Genomic DNA, 22180 nt, shown 5'->3' with positions numbered 1-22180 from the left:
AAAGTTTGGGGTCAGTAAGATTTATTTAAAGAAATTAATCATTTTAAATTTATTAAAAGTGACAATAAAGATTTTTATAATTTTTTTATTTCAAATAAATGTTGTTCTTTTGAACTTCGTATTCATCAAGGTATCCTGGAAAAATGTACTATGGGTTTTTATAAAAATATGAACTGTTTTTAACATTGATAATAATAAGAAATGTTACTTGAGCACCAAATCAGCATTTTCTGATGGATCATGTGACACTGAAGTCTGGAGTAATGGCTGCTGAAAATTCAGCTTTACCATTACAAGAATAAATTAAAGCTGCAAGCAGCGATGAAAAGGGCCCTCGCACCCCTGCCACCGCCACCCGGCGCCTTTAGTAAAGGCCTTAAGATTACACTCACCAAATTTGAAGAGGATCAGATCAAAACTGTAGGAGGAGTTTGTTAAAGTACAACATCAGGAAATGGCAAAAACTGCACAAAATCTGAGAGGAAGTTCAAAATAGCTGACTTCCTGTTGTGTTTAGGGCTGCGCTCCAAGAGACTTTTTTGTTGGTATTGGGTCATTACATGTATGTACCAAATTTCATACCTGTACGTGAAACGTAGAGCCGGGGCAAAATGTAGGGGCAATAATTAAGCCATTTTGCCCCACCCAATTTTGAAAACCACATCACACGTAAATTTTCACCACTTCTGAAGCGTGTGCAAAGTTTCATGAGTTTTCGAGCATGTTAAGGCCCTCTAAAAAGCGATTCACTTTGGAGAAGAAGAAGAAGAAGAATAAACGGAGCAAAAACAATAGGGTCCTCTCACCATCGGTGCTCGGGCCCTAATTACATTTTAAAATATATTCAAATATATTTTGCTTAAATTCATAATTTAAGTTCAGTTCAAACCATTTCACAAATTTCATCAAATAAAGGTTAATATTCAGTAACTTTTCATTTGTATTCTAAATAATGTGTGACATCACATGATCACTATCAATGAAAAAGTAAAGTATGGAAAGAAAATACACATGAACTGTTAACTGTGTGTTAAACCATATTTTTGTCTCTAAATACTCCAAATATTCTTTCAACAGAATTGCAATGTTTGACAATGTCAACAAGTCAGACTACTATACAGTCAGTACTCATGCAGTGATGCACTACTGTGGGTCTGAGGTGGACTATTTGTCCTTAGAACGCTGGGAGCAGGAATACCAGTTTCACCGGAAGCTTTTGCGCATCCCTATGTTTGCCCTCTTCCTAAAGTGGAAGGCTTTTCGTGTGTGGCGTAACAATGTGCGCTATAAGAAAATCAGCAAATGCAGACGCTCATTGCAAGAGCATCTCTTCATTCTTAATGAGGTTTGCCAAAGATTTTTGTATGTGAATTTATATAGATATGGCTTTTAGAAAAGTTGATTTGTTTAAAAAAACTTACTGTATATACTTACAACGAGGTTTCTTGCAGAATGCATCACCTTCTTTATACAAAGACAGCAAAAAGTATGGTGAAAATAATCATGTCTGTATTTCAGTCTCTGCGACCAGCATTGATTGACATCAGGGAAATGTGTTACCACATCAGTGACATGCCTCTGTGTCGGCTAGAGAAAGACCACACATACACACTTGAGGAGTTTCAGAGTGCACAATACAAACAGCTGGAGGAGGTGAGAGAGACTTGAGTTTGCATGCGTTTTGGGTTTTGCAACAATCCCATAGAATAACCATTTTTGACTCCCCAATGAACCCTTCAGTGGATAGTTCTTAAATTAACTTTTTTTTTTTCTTAGTGTGAAGAACATTTAAAATCTTTTGTGCAATGGAAAGGTTAAGGATTTTCATGTAACCATAGATGCCAATAAAGATCATTTATTTTTAAGAGTGCATTATGTTCGCTGTACAGTGTGAAGTGTCTTTTTTCTATCATTTATAATTATTTATTGAAATCATAAATTATTATTATTAAATTATTTTTGTGGATACATGTTCTAGGTGTCCTCCCGTCTTGAAAAGTTCAGGAAGCTGGCAATGGAAGTGGCAAGAAGTGCCTGTCGAAATGCTTTGAAAGAGTTTGGACACACACCGGACTACGGCGACTTGGAGACTGGTGACAATTTTATCCAGACACACAAGCAATTATGTGTCAAAAAGCTGGTATATTGTGAATTTGAGTGTGTTTTTTTTCTTACATGCATGTATCAGACGGTAATGAAGAGTTAGCATCACCTGATTTTGGATTGTTCTTTGAAGACACACCTGAGAAGATGAGTTACACGCAACAAGCAAACAAGAGATACTACTGCCAACGTCTTACTTGGTTAGTCAACATTTCTGTAATGTTGCGGAAGCGGGAGGAAACAGGCTGAAGTGAGGATCTATATGCAGAGATTTTAATGAAGTGGCAAAGTAAACAAACAACAAGGAAGAATGCTGTCATTATTTATCTTCATCAGAATTTGCTTTTATTTTTGATGTGTACCAATAAAAGTGTGTATATATATATATATATATATATATATATATATATATATATATATATATATATATATATATATATATATATACTGTCAAACCAAAAATTATTCAGACACCAGATATCATTTTTGATATTTTTTTTACTAGTGGTTGCAGGACACTATAGTTCATTTATGGAAGTGAAGATAGCAAAATAAAGTAAACTGTGACATATTATACCCAAAAATTCTTCATACAGTGGACTACCAGTAAAATTTATAAAAATTTGGGACCTAAAATTATTCAGACCATGTTTTGCTTAAGTGCTTTTTCTTTAATTGCTAATGCGACCTTTTTACACCACAGACTGAACAAAATTAAGCATTGCTTGGTAATTGGTTGACCTAAATTGGTATCATCTAAATGTGTACTTAAATTTGACAGCTGACGGCTATTCAACCTAATTCTTTTGTGAGGCAGTCTAATAGAAGGATGGCCAAAACCAGTGAAATATCAACTGATTTGATAACTCTGAGTTCTTGTCACATTTTATTACCATTTTCTAAACTATAACGAATAAACTGTGATAATGTTAGAAATGTTGAAGGTGTCTGAATAAATTTTGGTTTGACTGTAAATATTAAATAAATAAATAAATGTATTCAGTTCTTTCACAATGACAGTTCATAGTGACCCCTCTGTCAAGCTACAAAAAACAAATTTTATTGGTGAACTGTCGAATATTTTTCTTGGTCTCCATAGTTTCATCAGAATGGCCGATTATCTGATTGTGAACACCACACACATGCTTGTTGTCAACTCGGTCAGTAAGCTACTGAGTGTGTTTCAGGAGAAAAACACACACACCCCTTCATTTGCCCTTATCCAGAGCTGGGCAGGTAGCGAGACCAGCCAAGATCCTGAAATAAAGGTTAGTATACTTGTGTGTTTATGTGATACAGGGAAATATTTTAACTTGTTTTTTTAGTTTTTTTTGAAAGTGAGATATGTTTGTATCTCTGTGATTCTTTAAAGGGATACTTCACCGATTAGCATTAAGCTTTGTATCAGTAGAAACCCGGTAGTATTTTCGAATGACCGTGCTTTCCTCCCTCATGTCCCCCTGAGACGAGAGATTTCTGTATTGTGTGTCTGGAAAAAACCTCTGATGATGCAAAGATCGTCATTTTGCGTCACTGGAGGCTTTTTTGGCCAGAGGCTAGAGACTACAGCCAGTAGTAGGAGCTAGTTCTGCATGTCTTCAACCCGCCCATAGGGGGGTGGGATCTCAGGATAAAATGGCGTCTTTTTAGTATCTGACTTTTTAGTCAACTAGTAGCCTAGTTGTATCATTTCTTCCAATACTGCCCTCTGTAACCGGTAGGCGTGGCTTGGGAGTGGCCTCGTAGGGCAGCGAAGCAAGTGCATTCTGGGAGTTGTTGTCTTTCATCCACATGAGCCAAAAATACATTTTCTGGCTTTTCTCAGTCTATAAGGCACCAATTATTAAAATAATTTCACATTTCTACTACATAAATGACCCAATTTAAATACACATTAATCTTTCCAGTGGTGAAATATCCCTTTAACTACAGTCACTTTTATTTAGGGCTTGATCTAAAAAAAATTAAAACTAACAGATCAGAACTGTTTTATTGTGCAGCATTTTCAACCAAGCTTTAATGCATTTTTATTTATTTTCAGTTTTTAATTTTTAGTTTTTTTTAATTTATTTTTCATTTAGTTGTTTAAAAAAAATAATAATGTAATTTCCAACACTGAATATTATTAACACACAATGCATACCCTAAGATGTGGTGGAAATAACATTTTGTGGTGTTCATGTTCATACTGTTTCAGAAAAAATAAATGGTTGGACAGTGTTAATGGACAAACCTGCTGAACACCAACTAGTGAAACAAACGTGTGTGTGTGTGTGTGTGTGTGTGTGTGTTACAGGTCACAGCAGAGCAAAACGTCATTGCTCCCCACCAGCCAATGTTCATAACTGAGCTGATGCTGGACACACACTCCTTATCATACCAGCCCTCCACTGATGACTTCCAGGTTTGTGTTTTTAGGCACACTGTCAGTTTTTGTGTGTTGCAAACATTGCAGCATGCCCAGTATGTGTATATGTGTACACTGCATACAGTATGTTTATGCTTGCCATGTGTTTGTGTGTACATCAGGAGTGTGTAGCAGAAATTACTGGGCGGTTTGAGACCACAGTATTGTCTTTGGATACTCTGGTGCAAGACACCTACTTTGATGCTTTTACTCAACCAATTATCAACAAAAAGGTTAAACAAGACCAACATTTACCTCTTCAATGTATAGTACACGCTCTTTTATAATCTGACCCTGGCTGATGTGTCTGCACATGTGTATGCGTGGTGTTTCAGGTTGAGGAGAAGACATGTGGGGATGGCCCTAGTCTTGCAGAAATCCTGGAAGATGACACTTGTCTGCAGAACATCATCCTCAATATTAAGGTTTTTATTTTATTCTAATATGACTATGACCTAAATGCAGTAAGAAATAAACAGTTTTCATGCACCATTTTAAATTAAGTTAAAATTGAGAGTTTTCCAAAGGAAGATTAAAGTTTATATATATATATATATATATATATATATATATATATATATATATATATATATATATATACCAGTATTTTTTATATTTTTTACCAGTTATAGAAATAATTTATTGGTTTCTTTAATATTGTGTTGATAAGAGCCACCATTTGGTAGTTCTAAAGAATAGCACCCAACAATGCCATTACTGTAAACAACAGTGTTCTCAAGTAATGTAACTTACTTATTTAAATGTTTTTCTGTCATGATAGTTTAGCATGTTTATGGATGCTAATGACAGTGATATGATTGCATGCAAAGGACCTATCAGTATTTTCCATCTAGAGTTTCATGACTAAACTGTCATTGTTTGCATAAATTTGCATACTTGAGGACATTTGGGAATTTGTACATAATAACCGCTGTTCTCAAATGAGAAATAATCTGTGTTAAGGTTAAAGGAACGGTTGACCCCAAAATAATTTTTGTCCATCCATTGAAAGTCTACGCTACCAAAATGTTCATGTTTCTAATAGTACAAAAACATGTGCATACTTTTCTCCTCTTTTTCTAGAAGTGCAAAATGACATCGTAAAAGTAATCCAAATGAATCGAGCAGTTTAATCCAAGTCTTCTGCACATATACACTATAGAGTGCATCAAATATGGCAAACAGAAGCTCCACTATGCTTAATGCTTGAGATCAATCCAAGAAAGAACAATTGAGATTTCAATTATCATGAACTTTAAAATTATGTGTTCATAACTGTCTCTAATTGTGAAAATGTTTTATGTTTCTTCCCCTGTCAGAAATCTATTCAGATTGCATTTGATACCGCTAATGTATATGCTCGTACATTTGAGCCATTCAGACTGTTTTACAAAGAGAATGAAGACCTGGACCTGGAGGCTCTCAAAGAGCAAGACCATGGTACATCATCATCATCATCATCATGATCTACAACACTCCTGATTGTCAAAATCATGATTGTCTCACACCTCTTATGTTGTGTACGTGTGTCTGATGCAGAAGTTGCATTTTTTGGGGACAGTCTGGATAAATATCATCGAGAGCATAAAGAGGCTTTAGCCATCAAACAGAAAAGACCCCTGGGAATTCTGCTGGTGGATACTACACAACTGAAGGACAAACTTATACCATCCCCTCTGCATTGCATAGAAGTAACACACTGACAGAAACACACAAATTGAAATAGAAAATACAGAAATAGAAATTGACTTCTCCTGTAATATTTGCATTCCCACTGTTTGACCTAGTGGGACCCCAAACCATTTACCCCAACACAGTTGGCAATAGGGCACATAAATGCACAGTTTGCCCACCTCATTTTGAACCCCTTTCTTCAGGCCATTAATGACATCCTACCTCGGCTAGCAAAGAAAAAGATGGATGACATCATTGCAGAAGCTCAGGATGCCCAGTTCAAACTGGACTTTGTTCCAACAGTAACCAATGAATACGTCAACTCCCTTAACTTCCTGGAGGAAATTCAGAAGAGGGTAAGAATCAAAAGAGAACCATGACCCATCAAGAAGTTTTGTAGTGATTAAAACAATCATACTTTCAATCTATTGAGTATCAGACATTAGACGGCTGTTTGTTCAGATGTATTTAATTTATCTTTTGATATTTTTTTTCTTTTTTCTTTTAGATTGAGGTGCTGGAAAAGGAGACTGTGACTGTCTGTGAGATGTACAAGTTGATTGAGAGTTACTCTGTCCCCACCCCTCCTGAGGATATTGCAGTGTATGCCACATTTCCGCCATGTGTAACTGCCATAAAGAACACCATCGACAAAGCGGTGGGAGAGCGGGACTCTTATGTGGACAAATTTTGCCAACACCTCCAGCAAGATATCAACCAACTTAACAAAAATGTGCTGGCAGTGAAAGAGCAAGCTGAGGTGAAAGAAAGGAGAGAGAAAGAAATAGTGATAGTATATCAGAATAATGTGCTGAAGTCATTTATAATAAGTAAATATACACTACAGTTTAAAATTTTGGGGTCATTAAGATTTTTTTTTTTTTTGTGTGAAAGAAATTAATACTTTTATGCAGAAAAGATTAACTTGAACAATAGTGACAGTAAGTACTGTTAGATTGTTACAAAAGATTTCTATTTTAAAAAAAAAATGCTGTTCATAAAAATCCTGAAAAAATGTTAAACGGTTTCTGTTAAAAAATATTACAAATATTAAGCAACCTCAAAAATATTAAGCAGCACAGCACAACATTGATAATCATGTTTCTTGCAATCATGCAAAGACTGGAGTAATTGCTGCTGAGAATTCAGCTTTGCCATCACAGGAATAAATTACATTTTAAAATGTAGAAAAGTTATTTTACTGTTTTTACTGTATTCTTTGATTGAATAAATGCAGCCTGGTTGAGCATAAACATGAAAAAAAAAAAAAAGATCATACTGACCCTATTGTATTTCCAACTTTAACATGGTACTGAGCTGGTAATGTGAAATACTGAAACCCTGCTGAATCACTCACAGCCTGTTTTTGTGTATGTTGGATGGATTTTGTCTCTCCAGAACCATCAGCTCCTTGACATTGATGCAGATCGCTCTAATATACGCCGGCTGCTGGGAGATATTCAGATCTCTATCAATGAGTTGCAGGCTCAAGCCTTCAAATATAAAACCTACCAGAAGAACTTTAAGGTCAGTGTTTCTCTCTGTCCAGCAGAGGGCGCATTTTCTGTATTTATTCTCTGCACATTTTGTTTTGAGTTTGCCTGTCTGATCATTATGAGTTATATATATATAAAAAATAATAATCTGTATTTGTTTATGCAGGTGGAGGTGACTAAATATAACGCTTTAGAGGGACTGACTGCTGAAGTGAAGCTGAAGCAGCTACTCTGGGACTCTCTGGAAGAATGGGAAAATCTAGAGAACAGCTGGTTGCAGGTCATTTTAAAGGGGTCATTTTTTACTTTTGAAATATTTGACTTTAAATCCACTTAAGGGTAGTCAAGACACACAAAGCTCCTTACAATTAAACTGCAAAAAAAAAAAAAAAAAAAAAAAAAAAGGTGGAAGGCCAGTTCCTCAGTACTGTGAAGCATGGATACAGCAACTAAAGAGTTACTGAGATACACAGTCATGCTTGTCATAATTTTTGGCCTTAAACAAGGCATTTTATACTAGACAACTTCAGATGAAGTGTCCCTGCAAATGGTGTGCTGGAAGCCATTTTGAATGAAAGTGTCCTTTAAATGTCAAATGGTCAATTATCTCTTTGATACAGAATAAGTTTGATGAGCTGGACCCAGAATTGCTGAGCAGGCAGGTGATTAAGTTTGGCAAATATGTCAGCCAGCTGGAAAAAGGACTGCCACCAAACAATGTGGTGCCCTGCCTCAAAGAGAATGTGGAGAGTATGCGAGAAAAGGTGGGTCAGGTTGGCACTAATTCCAGTGTGTCATTGCTCTTTAACTGTCTCCTCGTTTGAAGTTGACTGCTGTATTTTGCTTTGGCCCATGAAAAAAAGTCTAAACCCAATTACAAAGTGTTTTTCCAGTGTTCTTTGATGAACAGTTCAAAAGAACAGCATGTATTTGAAATAGAAAGTCTGTAACATTATAAATGTCTACTGTCACTTTTGATCAATTTAGTGCAATCTTTCTGAATAGAAGCATCCTGTTTAATAGAACAAAAAAATGTAGTGAAAAAATGTAGTGTATGTATGCATCTGTTTATTTAACGTTCTGTGTTTGCGTAGTTGCCAGTGATCACAGACCTGCGTAACCCATGTCTGAAAGCTCATCATTGGGAAATGCTGGAGGAAATTGTGGAAGCCAAACTACTGGAAGAGCCACTGACTCTCGCCCTCCTGGAAGAACTCAACATCTTCGACTTTGGACCACAAATACAGGAGGTGAGAGAAACACTGAGGCTCTCAAAACCTACTGATCTACTTTCCTAAACAACACTTTTGGGCATCATAGATGCATTCCAAATTTCCAGGCAACCTGACAGGAAGGAGTAAATCAGTGTATAGTTGCTAAAGATTCTTCTTTTAACCTTATGAATCCTCTTAAACTCTCAGGTGTCAGCACAAGCCTCAGGAGAAGCATCTCTGGAGAACATTCTGAGAAAGGTGATGACTATGTTTATAATTCTTAATTTATAAAAACAACATTTATACATGTCCTTATATTCATCTTCACACACACTTACTTTTGATAGATTGAGAAATCCTGGAAGACGACAGAGTTTGTGGTGCTTCCTCATCGGGACTCCAAGGATGTGTTTATCCTCGGAGGAACTGATGATATTCAGGTAGGAATGTATTGCATCCATTGTTCACAGAGTTTTCAGATTGTTAAAACATTAGATTTATGTGTAATTATCATTAAACCTAACTTTTCCTCGCTTATTTGTAATATTTGTATTCTGTTTGTGTGAATGTAAATTTTGTAGGTGCTTCTTGATGACAGTATAGTCAATATCGCCACAGTTGCTTCATCACGTTACGCAGGCTCCATCAAGGCCAGAGTAGACAAGTTGCAGAAACAGCTCTTACTTTTCAGCCAGACCTTGGTAATCAGAGTGGTGATCATCAAAAACATTGTTTTTTTTGTTTTTTTTTTGATTAATCAAACATTCTCTATCTCTCTTCTACTGTGTTTCTAGGATGAGTGGTTGGTATGTCAGAGAAGCTGGCTTTATCTTGAGAGTATTTTCAGTGCTCCTGACATCCAGAGGCAGTTGCCTCCTCAGTCTAAGTTGTTCCTGCAAGTGGACAAGTCCTGGAAAGAGATTATGAGGGAGGTCAACCGCATGCCCAATGCCCTTCGTGCTGCCACACAGGGTTAGGCTCAGGAAACACACATTAAGCATAGGCAATCTAATATCTACAACTCAAACGTTAGATTAACACATTTACATTCAAAATTCTTGTCCAGTGTCAAAAAGTTTGTATCTGCAAAATGGTTCACTATCTAAATGAAAGCTGTAGTTGAAATGCAACAATGAAAAATGGTATAAATTATAAATGACTTTCACCAGTGTTGCCCTCTACTCTGTCTCTCCAGGGAATTTGGATATTTTCCAGAAAAATAATTCACTCCTGGAAGAGATACAGAAATGCCTGGAGGATTACTTGGAGTCCAAGAGAGTTATCTTCCCAAGGTGTCTATGCGCACTCACACACGCACAGCAGTTTCTCATCAGAATGCTGATTTCTCTTGATGCCGTGCCATGACTTTACTCATTTCTCTTGGTGGCTCAGGTTCTACTTCCTGTCTAATGATGAACTGTTGGAGATTTTGTCTCAGACGCGAAACCCTCAGGCTGTGCAGCCTCACCTGAGAAAGTGTTTTGATGCAATATCACAGCTGGAGTTCGGCCTGCTTACCCCTACTACACCTGGAGAGGGCGAGACTGGCGAAAAAATACAATACAATAATGACATCTTAGCCATGGTGTCACCTGAGGGAGAAAAGGTCAAGTCTTACATTTTTATTTTCCTTTTTTTTATTATTATTTTTTGTTCAGTGATTTATAAAACGACAAAGGATAGAAATATATATGTGTGTGTCTGTGCTGTAGGTGGCACTGAAAGGGCTGAAGGCTCGTGGAAATGTAGAGGACTGGTTGGGAAAGGTGGAGGAGGCCATGTTCTCCTCTCTTAGTAGACTCAGTAAGGCTGCAATATCTGACTACCAGAGCAAAGCCAGAGTAGAGTGGGTAGTGGCCGGGCATCCCTCACAGGTTTGTGCTCGCCTAGGTGAGATTGCTTGTGTGTGTCTCTGAGTGTATGAGCAATTCTCACCTGTGATTTTCTGCAGGTGGTGTTGACCATCTCCCAGCTCATGTGGTGCAGAGACATGGACAACTGTCTAGAGGGAGACCATGACCACTATCATGCATTACAAGAATTTGAGCTCACCAACTTTGAGGTGACAACATATTGCTTTCATTGACCAAATGATGTATCTTTGTATGAATGTGTTAGTTACTTTGAAGTTCCCTCGCAAGTAATTTACAGTTTAGGTGAATATATTTGTGGTATATTCATGTGGTTTTTGCATACGTGTGTGTGTGTGTCTGTCTGTTTTATCTTTTGTTGTTTGCATAAACAGAGACTGAATTCTCTTGCTGCTCTTGTCCGTGGGAATTTGCCTAGTCTTCATCGGAACATCATCACAGCTCTCATCACCATAGATGTGCACGCCAGAGACATTGTTACAGAGCTTGTCAAAGAGAAGGTTTGTCTATTTGCTTTGTCTTGTCACAGGGATGTAGAAAATGTGGCCTGTTTGCAATAGATCAGTAATTCTCAACATAGTTCATCAAGTGACAGAATCAATAGCCTTTTCTGCTCTGTTTTAGAAGTCAGTAAGCTTATTTATTTTATTATTTAATTAATTTTAACCCTGTTGTCCGTGACCATCAGAACAGACCTGTAGTTGTATCAGAATAGGCTGCGACCAATCATTTGAGAACCACTGCCATACATAATATGCCAGTTATTTACCTATTATGTCTGATAGTTCAAGAGGTTATTGCGTATGTGTTTATGTGTTTGTAGGTGGACTCCAGCGATAATTTCGAGTGGCAGAGGCAGTTGCGGTATTATTGGGATGTGGACTTGGATAATTGTGTGGCTCGGATGGCTCTCTCTCAGTATGTCTATGGATATGAATATTTGGGAGCGTGTCCTCGTCTGGTGATAACGCCACTGACGGTACATATATTAACTTTTTTATGAACGGGAACAATTATTTTCATCCCATTTATGATGATTTTATACATACTGTATGCTGTATTTGAGTTTTGCCCAAGTATATCAAATAATGCAAATAAATTGGCAATTTGAACAATGATGGCTTTAACTTCATTTCAATCAAATCAAGATTAAAAACAAAAGTAGCTGTAAAAAAATGCACATATTAATTAAAGATGCACAATGTAAATGTAGTTATCAAACAACAAATAAAGCTCTGATGGAATTAAAAATCGATTTAGATTTTTTGCCGCTACATTTTAAATATTAAAATGGTGGCATTTATGCCCTCATGGCCAATATCAGTTTGCGTCTTTTCACGTCATAAGAAATACAAATTTAACAAATACATTTATATTTTTATGCATGTATAGAAATTTCGGATCTATGTCAGTGTGGTGTGCGTGATTTATGATTGTACTAATAATGTGTGTGCGAACTGCATATATGTTTACTTTTTTCATTTTAGGATCGATGTTACCTCTGCCTAATGGGAGCGCTGCAGCTGGATCTAGGGGGAGCTCCTGCAGGTCCAGCTGGCACAGGCAAAACTGAGACCACTAAAGACCTTGCGAAAGCTCTGGCAATCCAATGTGTGGTCTTTAACTGCTCAGATGGACTCGACTATAAGGTACTAATCTGTCTCTCTTACAGTTCAACTTTTATTTTCTTTTTTTCCTCATCAATTTGTTAAGGAGCTAGACAACCAGTATGACCTAGAGATGCTTGTTTTTCTGTCAAATTAGAGTGAATTCATACATTGCATTTGTCAATAGGAGGCAGCAGAGCTCCAACTGAAGTTCTCTGTACGTTACATAAAAACAACTGTAGACATCTTTCTGAGAGCTTTACCCAGCAGGCTGTCCTTATTTATGGCCAGTGTTTAGTGTTTGTTGGGGGAGTCATATGTCATAAAGACGTTAAAGATTCTGACTAGGCCTTAAAAATAGTCATAGTCATTGTTCACTGTTTGTCTTTTTTTATTCTGTCACCGGAACATTAATTTACCATATAGCTCTTTCTGTAGATCATTCCTTTATCTGGGGGTTTGCTGGGCTGGGGATTGTTATTGCTGTAGTTCAGTACATGGGTGGCATGTAGGGCTGTCACTTTTGTGAAAAAATCCTGTTCGATTTGTGAGACATAAGTGTTCATTGAATCGATTGTAAAATCGATTTTCCATGTCTAAAGACGTTTCCATTTTAAACGCCAAATATGGGCAAATCCACGGACAACTAACAGGCATTAGGACGAACGTAAAGAGGGTGCTTAGACGCGCACAAGTCCGCAATATTCCTGATGATTTATTGGTGTGAAGTTTTGTGCACAATGACAAACAGGAGTGCAACATTCTCGAAAAACAATAAACTGTCATAACATCAATGACATTACTGCAGTCTTCAACATGGCTGTGTTTACGATTAGAGAATCTGTATCTTTATGCATGAGACTGAGTCTGAATACCGGCAGAATTCAAATTTTTGTAGTAAAAAGAGAAATATTATGCAGAAGTATAATTTGCTGTTATGTGTGTTTGTCAGAGCCTGCAGTTGCTGTGTGACACGCGTTCGCTGCGGGTGTATAGCGACGAGCTGGACGCGCTCTGAGAAAAGACCGTTAAAATCGATTCACTATTTTCATTTTCGAAACTTGTGTTGGTTGGTCTGATCGATCCGACATTCTGATATACGTTCCCCAGCAGGATTGGTTTGCGGTTATAGACCTGAAAGACGCGTAATTTTAATGTCTCGATCTTGCTTCAACACACCTTTTCTTCGGTTTGCCTTCGAGGGTCAAGTATTTCAGTACAAGGTCCTCCTTTTGTGACTGTTCCTGTCACCTTAGCCGCTTTTCCACCGTCAGGCCGAACTGTTCTCATTGAGTAACCGATAGATAGCATAGATAAGTGCAGAGAGCTTTCCCTGGGCCCAGTCTGAGTGTGATGCTGAGTTCTTCTGCAACACTGTTGAGGATTTTGCCCAGCAATTCTTGACAGTAAAGTAGCAGTCCGAGGATAGCAAAGCAGCACGGGACGAGCCCCCACTTGTTACGACCCCATCTAGGGTGAGGCTGCAACATAAACTGGAATTGGCAACCAAAGATCCTTTGTACAATTTTATTTACAGAACCACAACTTCAGGGGTGAACAAAGGCCAAAACAACAAACAAACACCAAACAAACTCCTAACAGAAAAACTAAATTCCCTATCAAAAGAATGAAAAACAGGAGAAAACAGTATTTACAAAAGAAATGGGACTCACCCCCTACAGCTTCTAAGTGTGGACAAGATATTTACAAAACTTTACAAAATATACAAAAAAGGGAATGAGATTGACAGCCACTTATCAATTCAAAACCAAAATTCACACTGCACGCAAAAGGCAGATCAACAGGCAAGCTAGCAGTAGCAACACACAATAGCATATGTGCAATTGAACAACAGGAAATCACATGTTGAGCAGAGATCCCTTTTCAGGCACTCCAGAACCTTTTATTGCCTCTTGGCAATAAAATTAGCACCAATCACATCGAGAGAGAGAGAGAGAGAACCAGAGAGAGGACCAGCAAAGCAACACAATACGTCACGTTTCAACAAATTTCTGCACCACTAAACTTCAAATTACAGATTTTAAGGGTGTGACACAGTAGCACATCTACACATCACTCATAGGATTTTCTACAGTCTTTTGGGGAAATTCCTTATGTCCATCCAAATCATTACCTAGAATAAGGTACACCATCAACAGGAATTCTGGAGCATACACCAATTTGCACTTATCCATTTTCAGCCATGAGAGACTGCCGCTTGCTCCTGTCTCTCTCAATATGGTGATCGGTGTAGGTTTCGAATTCTTAGTGAGTGCTACTGATCCAGACAACATGAAAGGCTTGTAGAAAGAAGACTGAGCTGATAAAGAGGAAGAATCTAAGACAGGGTGAACAGATGCAACACCAGCACATCTGGATTGATCAGAGGGATTACTCTGTTTGCTATAAAATGATCTTGCTCAAGACAGTAGAAACAAACACGCATTTTACCACTATAATGGTGGGCAGACTTGTTTTTTTTTAATACAGTGTTGAGCAAAGATCATTGCCATTATAATCACTGAAGCTGTCAATTACAATGTGAGGTACACAAGCTGCACTCTTGTGAAAACTCCCATTATAATCAATGAAGCTGTGCACTGAATCTCTTATTGCCATCATGTTTATACTTTGTTGGTTATAATGAAAGGATTCGCAAGACAGGCATGATTTTTGGCCAATAATCTTGAAATAGCCAAACATAAGCTGATTAATCAACCTTGCCAAATTGGCGCTGCACTGTATTTATCATAGTCATTGCACTTACAACAATTGCTTACGGTTTAACTCTTATGCATTACCTTTAAGGTGAACATATGTAAATGTAATATGTAAATATTCACTCTGTGGCAGTGTTATGGTACAAATAGTATGAGTTTTCAACTATTTGTTTATTAATTACTTTAGCTATGTCATATTGTAATGCTATGTACTACTATATTTTCATTCTAAGCCCTTAGGGGGTTCAGTATTCAGCTTGCTACAAGTGTTATATGGCATTTGTGTGTTTAGATGATGGGGACGTTCTTCAGTGGTTTGGCTCAGTCAGGTGCCTGGTGCTGCTTTGATGAGTTCAATCGCATCAACATCGAGGTACTGTCAGTCATCGCTCAACAACTCATCACTATCAGAAATGCCAAGGCAGCCAAGGTAAAGCACATACACACTCACATATGCATGTACAGTATCATATGCTCACAAACAAGTACTTATACTGGAATTTTTTGCAACTGCATGTGTCTGGATTGTGATTATTTTCTGCAGCTAACTCATTTCACGTTTGAGGGAAGACTGATAAAATTGGTGATGTCGTGTGCTGCCTTCATCACTATGAACCCTGGTTACGCTGGCAGAACCGAACTCCCTGACAACCTGAAAGCCCTTTTCCGACCCATAGCCATGATGGTGCCCAACTATGCTCTTATCGCTGAGGTGTGTGATTAAACCACCTGATCTGATCCCAGTAATGATGATAAACCACACTAGGTGGAGAGGTCAGAGATTGCACTGCTCACCTAATGTGTGTACTCATTAAAAGCTTTTCTCTGTTCATGTGTGTGCGTTAAGGCTAATTCACACTGCACTGACAGACCAATGGAAATAGACACATTCTTCTGGATTTGTTGGATCAGAGTGTCATCAGTCCGAGTCTGTTGCCATTGTTCAGCACTTGTTTTCGCAGATTAAACATTGTCGGGTAGTGGAATGTTCGAGAAGTGATGTGCTGTAATCTGGTGATTGTCTGCTTCATTCGACGTCTGTTGGTGCAGTGAGAATTAACCTTTCCTGAGAGGAAACTGGTGTCTTACCACTGTGATTTCCTGTTTGTAAATTTCCACAATTCATTGGTTAGAAAATGTACTTTTAACTTCAATACACACTTTGTTCCCAGTGTAAAATGATGAAATGTTGAAGTAATTTGGAGCATTTAGAGCAGAGGTGCCTAAACCTTTTACTGCAAAGGCCAAAAATCATATTTGATCAAGTGCTTTAGGCCAAAAGTAAATGTTGCATTATATCTGACTTAAAATCACTTATATACTCTAGATTTCAATTGAAAAATAAAACAATTTTTTTTTATAACTTAAAAATGAATTTGGAATGAACATACCAATATCAATAGCACCCCCCCCAACACCCCCTTGTGATATAGCGTGGCAGGCCATATCAAGAAGAGTCCCGAGCCAACTTTAGCTCACATGCCCTGGTTTGGGCATCTTATTTAGAGATTTATTTTCTTTTACAAAAAAAAGGAACTTTTGGCAACCTTTATAATAATAATAAATATTAGTATTTTTTTAGTTCACTAGATTTTGTCCAAAGAAAACATACTCTCAAAAAAGAACCAACAGTTTTAGAGAACTATTGAAATCTCATCAGAAACCACAGCCTTAGTGGATATCTGTTTAGAGGAGTTGCATGAGTCCTATATAAAATTCTCTTAATATTAGCATGTCTTATCTGACAATCCAAACAGTTCTACAGTATCTTTAACCTGAAAACCTCTCTCTCTCCCTGTAGGTGATCCTGTACTCTGAGGGCTTTGAGTCTAGTAAGACTCTTGCTAGGAAGATGACTCAGATGTACAAGCTCTGCAGTGAGCAGCTCTCTCAGCAGGATCACTATGACTTTGGCATGAGAGCTGTCAAATCTGTGCTGGTCATGGCAGGGTGAGGCATTCAGGGTTGATATCTGCTCTTTTTCTACAGCACAAACACATTTTCACATTACTCAATGAGTCAATCTCACACACTACCATTCAAAAGATTGGGGTTGGTACAATTTATTATGTAATTATTTTTTTTATGTCCAAGGTTGCATTTATTTAATCAAACTCTCAGTAAAAAAAAAAAAAAAAAAAAATATTGTGAAATATTGTTACAACTTAATATAACTGTTTTCTATTTTCATATAATTTAAAATGTACTTTATTCCTGTGATGGCAAAGTCATTGCTCCAGCCCGAGGTCAGTGTCACATGATCCTTCAGAAATCAATAATTGTGCTGCTTAATATTTTTGTGGAAACCATGACACATTTTTTTCAGGATTTTTTGATGAATTGAAAGGTTAAAAGAACAACATTATTTGAAATAGAAATCTTTTGTAACTTTAAATTAAAAGTGACAGAAAAGACATGTACTGTATAATGATCTTTCAACAATGAACGTTACATAAATAGCGTAAATCAGTCTCGGAAAGTGTTTGTTTAGGGCTTTTCTAGGCCACTCTTGTCTTCTCACATTTTTATTGTCTTTGTTTTATGAACAAGTCAGCCTTTGATTGAGAATTAATTTGCACATGCTCAGTCTCAGTTAGTGATGTGTTTGGGGTAAAGGCCAATAAAATACAGCTATGCAAGAAACCTCTAAGCAGATCATGGCCAACAGGAAGTCTTCAGTGTGTGTGTGTGTGTGTGTTAACCTCATGTCACCACTGGCACATTTTATTAGCACTCAGGTTTTATGTGCAGTATAAATTCACATCCTTGTCCCTTTATTACACTGTGTTCTTCAGTGGTTCAAAATGTCTGTCTTTAAATCAATTTGATTTAGGCTACTAAACTATTTACAAGAATATATGAACAGCTGTAGAGTGTTTAAAAATTGAGAGTAAATTTGAGCACCATATTCTGTGTAAATTACTGATATGGAATTAATACAGGCTGTTTAATAGCTTGGATGTCTTTTATGATTCCCACAGTACTAATTGGTGCTTATCAAGGCATGAATGACACCTTGAATCATGTGTCTTGTTGAGGAGAGGTGTGAATTGATCATTAAAACATTAAAATGTGTGAAAAAAATCCCCTAAGCCAGGAAGCAGCCACATAGCAACCATCTAGAAATGACCTAGCAACCACCCTAGCAAAACCACCTACAACATCCTAATATTGTGGTGGGCAAGCACCACTTACCTCATATTTTCCACCCTAGCAACCACATAGCAATGCACTAAAAGCACTCACAGAGCACTCACAGAGCATCGCTTCCATTTTCTTCAGAAAATGTAAAAATCTTGTTTAATTTGTGAATGCCATCTATAATAAGATCTATCGTGTGATGTCCTGTGTGCATGCAGTGTAAAAATACTGAGAGAATCCAATGTTTTTGTGCTGCAAGTTGTGTATTCCTGCTCACATTTTCTGAACAACTTTTAATATATTATTTATTATGTGTGTGTGGTGTTCAGGTCATTAAAAAGAGAAAATCCTCAGTTGAGCGAGGATGTTGTGCTGATCAGAGCTCTGCGAGATTCGAACCTGCCCAAGTTCCTCAAAGATGATGCAGTGCTTTTCAGGTGACCACAGGTTTTTAATATCGCATATGAAAAAAAGGTAGTAAAAACAGTAATATTTTAAAATAATATTGTGATTTTTTTTTAATTTTTTTATTGATGACAAAGCGGAATTTTCTGCAGCCTTTACTACAGACATCCAAGTCACACGATCCCTCAGAAATCATTGTAATATACTGATTTTGTGCTCAAGTAGTTACTCTTTATAATTAATGTTAAAAACATTTGTGTTGCATAATATTTTTGTGTGTATTATTTTCAGGATTCTTTGATGAAAAAAAAGTTAAAAAGATCTGCATTTATCTGAAGTAGAGATCTTTTGAAACATTATGAGAGAATAAGTGAGGAAGGACATAGCAGAAATCTTTGGACATTTTTTGGTCCCCATGATGAAAACAGCTTATAAATCATACTAAATTTGTATGAATGTTTTCTATAAAGTTTATACAGTATAAAAATCCTAAAACACAAAAACCTACATTCGTATGTGTGTGTGTGTTTGTGTGAGAGAGAGATAGATGGTTATTGACCATGGCACCCACCATGAGGGGGAGCCACCATTACGTAGAATAAAATAGCTTTTTCTATCTCATGTGAGTGTACATTATTTAAGTCATATTTGTCAGAAGTACCATTCATTTCTTTAGATATAAAGTAAAAAAAATAAAATAAAATTAAAACTTTAAGTAATTCAGTGAAATTAAGTGTGACTTTAAAGTCCAAGGATTTCTCGGGGCCACTATATTTTGTGTGTGAATACCCACTCTTTTTTCCCTTAGTGGCATCCTGTCAGACCTCTTCCCTGGCGTCGCCATCCCAGAGCATGACTACGGTGTCCTGCAGTCTACCATTCACTCATCTCTGTGCCAACGCTCCCTCCAGCCCCTCCCATGCATCATAAGCAAGGTCATCCAGCTGTACGAGACCATGCTGGTCCGCCATGGGGTAATGCTCGTGGGGCCTGCCGGGAGTGGCAAGACTACTGTCTATCGTGTGCTGGCAGACACCTTGGATACCCTGCATCACGCTGGCCACCAAAATCCCTTCTACCGCCCTGTTAAGACCTATGTGCTCAACCCAAAGTCAGTGAGCATGGGCGAGCTTTACGGGGAGGTGAACCCACTGACGCTGGAATGGCGGGATGGTCTGATGGCGCTTTCTGTGCGGGCAGCAGTTCAGGACTTCAGTGATGACCACAAATGGGTGATCAGTGATGGCCCGGTGGATGCACTGTGGATTGAGAATATGAACACAGTCCTGGATGATAATAAGATGCTCTGCTTGGCCAACAGTGAAAGGATTAAGCTCACACCTTCCATACACATGTTGTTTGAGGTGAGATGCGCAAATGTGCACATGTTCCCTGTTTGTTAAATTCCACATGCATTTCCCGCTTTTAACTAGAGGCTAGTCACGTACGCTTACATGCCACGCTTTTCTCAATCAGGTTCAAGACCTGGCAGTGGCGTCTCCTGCCACAGTAAGCCGTTGCGGGATGGTGTACATTGACCCAGAGGAGCTTAAGTGGATGCCGTATGTTCAAACGTGGCTTACAGGTTTAGCCGAGAAGGTGAAGCCATTAAAACTCTCTGAGGACTCACAAAGCAGAGGGTTCACATTGTTTTACAGTCACGGACGCATTAGAAAGAGTCTTAATTAATAGTTTTATAGGAAAACCTTAAGAGGTTGGACTTAGAATGTCTTTTAGTTTGTTTTTAGAACTGTAGACCCATTACCATCTGGGAAATGTGTGTTTTTCTTTTTCTTTTTTAGATTACAGAGCCTGTACGTGGATATCTGATGGAGCTGTTTCAAAAATATGTGGAGAAGGGCCTGCAGTTTGTTTCAAAGCACTGTGTTCAGGCCATTGGACAGGTGGACATTAGTAAAGTCACAACCCTCTGCTGCCTATTGGAAGCGTTACTGTTCAGCAATGGAGCCCCTAACCTCAATATGGTATTATGCATCATAGCTATCACCAAAATTAATCATTAACATATTTTAGAAAGCTTCTACAGGACGTCTAATTGATAATGTGGTTAAAGACAAAAAAATAAAACCTATTAGATTTACACTACCCATCTACACTACTGTTCAAGGTAGTTCAAGGTTTGTTTGTTTTTGAAAGAAAGAAATTAATAATTGTATTTAGCTAGGATGCATTAAATTGATAATAAAATATAATTAATACTTGCTTATAAAGCAAAAATAAAATAATTAATAGTAAAATGTTATAATGTTACAAAAGATCTTTATTTGAAATAAAGGCTGCTCTTTTGAACATTTTAGAACATTTTCACATCAAAGAATCCTGAAAAAGTATCACAGCCCCCCCCCACCCACCCAAAAAATAAATAAATAAATAAATAGCACAAATACTTTAACATTGATAATAAGAAGAAATATTTCCTGAGCACCAAACCAGCACATTTGCATGATTTCTGAAGGAGCAGGTGACACTGAAGCCTGGAGTAATGGCTGCTGGAAATTCAACTTTGCCATCATAGGAATAAATAACATTTTACTTTAAATTATGACAGAGACCCCTAGCTAAAATATAAAGGCTATGTTCAAAGTCCCATTTATACTATGTGAGCAAAAAAAGTGTTATAATATAAAGACGTGTTATTTGCTAAATTAAATGTCTTTTATACGGTTATTGTATTGAAGTCATAGCAAATAATAAATAAATAAATAAATAATTTGGAAAAATGTACTTGCATGAAGTTGACTTATCTTTTTTTACCCACTAGTAATGTTTAATAAATAAACCTGAAGAGAAATTCTGATTTATTTGTAACTGAGATATGTCTTTTCTATTCCATTTGGAATATTACATAATTACATAATTACATAATTCATTAAAATAAATTCACATTTACACTTCTCTCTGAATGTTTGGTTTCTCGCCTTTGAGAAAAATGTGGAAATATAAGGATTCAGAGAGGAGTGGGAACTTGAGTTGTAAGTTAAATACCACAAATCAAAACCCTGGACTGGCACAATTCAGAACATTCAGACCCCAAAACTGCTGTACACTCGTAACACTCTTATATCGACATTCAGTAGTGTCTCATATCAATTTCAGTAGAAATTGCAGTGCGGTGATATCCAACTATTTAATTTATGTGCTTTTTGTGTATGTATTTGTAGGAGTCCAGCAAGTTGAACAATATGTTATGTCAGACGTTTGTGTTCTGCTACCTGTGGGCAGTGGGCGGTAATTTGATTGACAGCCACTGGGACACATTCGACACCTTCGTCAGGCAGCAGTTTGAGGACAACAGTGATACTAAGGTAAAGGAATAAATGTAAAATGCAATGTAATGCATAGGAACATTTCATATACTCTGAAACCTCAGTTCTGTCAGGACCACTACCGTCAAATATGATTGACAATTAGCATACAGTTTGGATTGGCGGTATGGTTCCGTTCTGGGCGAGAACTCCCTGCGCATCCATGCAGCCTAGCATGGATAAGAGCAGGGAGAGCAGCGATAATCCCCCTTGGGG

At 37.4% G+C, this 22180-nt stretch overlaps 1 protein-coding gene across 1 annotated transcript in view; it reads left to right on the top strand.

The window, feature by feature from the left end:
- dnah6 (dynein, axonemal, heavy chain 6) overlaps nucleotides 1-22180 on the top strand; it is a gene marked incomplete at its 5' end in the record, with an annotated part of 92682 nt that overhangs the window by 8975 nt on the left and 61527 nt on the right. The window contains 35 exons of the mRNA XM_084096230.1: nucleotides 1078-1345; nucleotides 1519-1653; nucleotides 1979-2093; nucleotides 2189-2303; nucleotides 3203-3371; nucleotides 4400-4507; nucleotides 4633-4743; nucleotides 4846-4935; nucleotides 5830-5950; nucleotides 6050-6201; nucleotides 6388-6540; nucleotides 6693-6944; nucleotides 7583-7711; nucleotides 7847-7960; nucleotides 8301-8444; nucleotides 8775-8930; nucleotides 9102-9152; nucleotides 9242-9334; nucleotides 9476-9595; nucleotides 9689-9866; nucleotides 10090-10186; nucleotides 10287-10500; nucleotides 10607-10768; nucleotides 10846-10956; nucleotides 11140-11265; nucleotides 11589-11744; nucleotides 12253-12414; nucleotides 15385-15522; nucleotides 15637-15804; nucleotides 16894-17042; nucleotides 18563-18670; nucleotides 19447-20002; nucleotides 20115-20237; nucleotides 20441-20623; nucleotides 21821-21964. Coding sequence (XP_083952356.1) covers nucleotides 1078-1345; nucleotides 1519-1653; nucleotides 1979-2093; nucleotides 2189-2303; nucleotides 3203-3371; nucleotides 4400-4507; nucleotides 4633-4743; nucleotides 4846-4935; nucleotides 5830-5950; nucleotides 6050-6201; nucleotides 6388-6540; nucleotides 6693-6944; nucleotides 7583-7711; nucleotides 7847-7960; nucleotides 8301-8444; nucleotides 8775-8930; nucleotides 9102-9152; nucleotides 9242-9334; nucleotides 9476-9595; nucleotides 9689-9866; nucleotides 10090-10186; nucleotides 10287-10500; nucleotides 10607-10768; nucleotides 10846-10956; nucleotides 11140-11265; nucleotides 11589-11744; nucleotides 12253-12414; nucleotides 15385-15522; nucleotides 15637-15804; nucleotides 16894-17042; nucleotides 18563-18670; nucleotides 19447-20002; nucleotides 20115-20237; nucleotides 20441-20623; nucleotides 21821-21964 — 5371 coding nt within the window. The remainder of the gene's footprint in view (nucleotides 1-1077; nucleotides 1346-1518; nucleotides 1654-1978; nucleotides 2094-2188; nucleotides 2304-3202; nucleotides 3372-4399; nucleotides 4508-4632; nucleotides 4744-4845; nucleotides 4936-5829; nucleotides 5951-6049; nucleotides 6202-6387; nucleotides 6541-6692; nucleotides 6945-7582; nucleotides 7712-7846; nucleotides 7961-8300; nucleotides 8445-8774; nucleotides 8931-9101; nucleotides 9153-9241; nucleotides 9335-9475; nucleotides 9596-9688; nucleotides 9867-10089; nucleotides 10187-10286; nucleotides 10501-10606; nucleotides 10769-10845; nucleotides 10957-11139; nucleotides 11266-11588; nucleotides 11745-12252; nucleotides 12415-15384; nucleotides 15523-15636; nucleotides 15805-16893; nucleotides 17043-18562; nucleotides 18671-19446; nucleotides 20003-20114; nucleotides 20238-20440; nucleotides 20624-21820; nucleotides 21965-22180) is intronic.

Source organism: Abramis brama (genome assembly GCF_963993115.1).
Source record: "Abramis brama genome assembly, chromosome: 2".
Taxonomy (NCBI): Eukaryota; Metazoa; Chordata; class Actinopteri; order Cypriniformes; family Leuciscidae; genus Abramis; species Abramis brama.
This window is presented reverse-complemented; position numbering and strand designations above follow the sequence as displayed.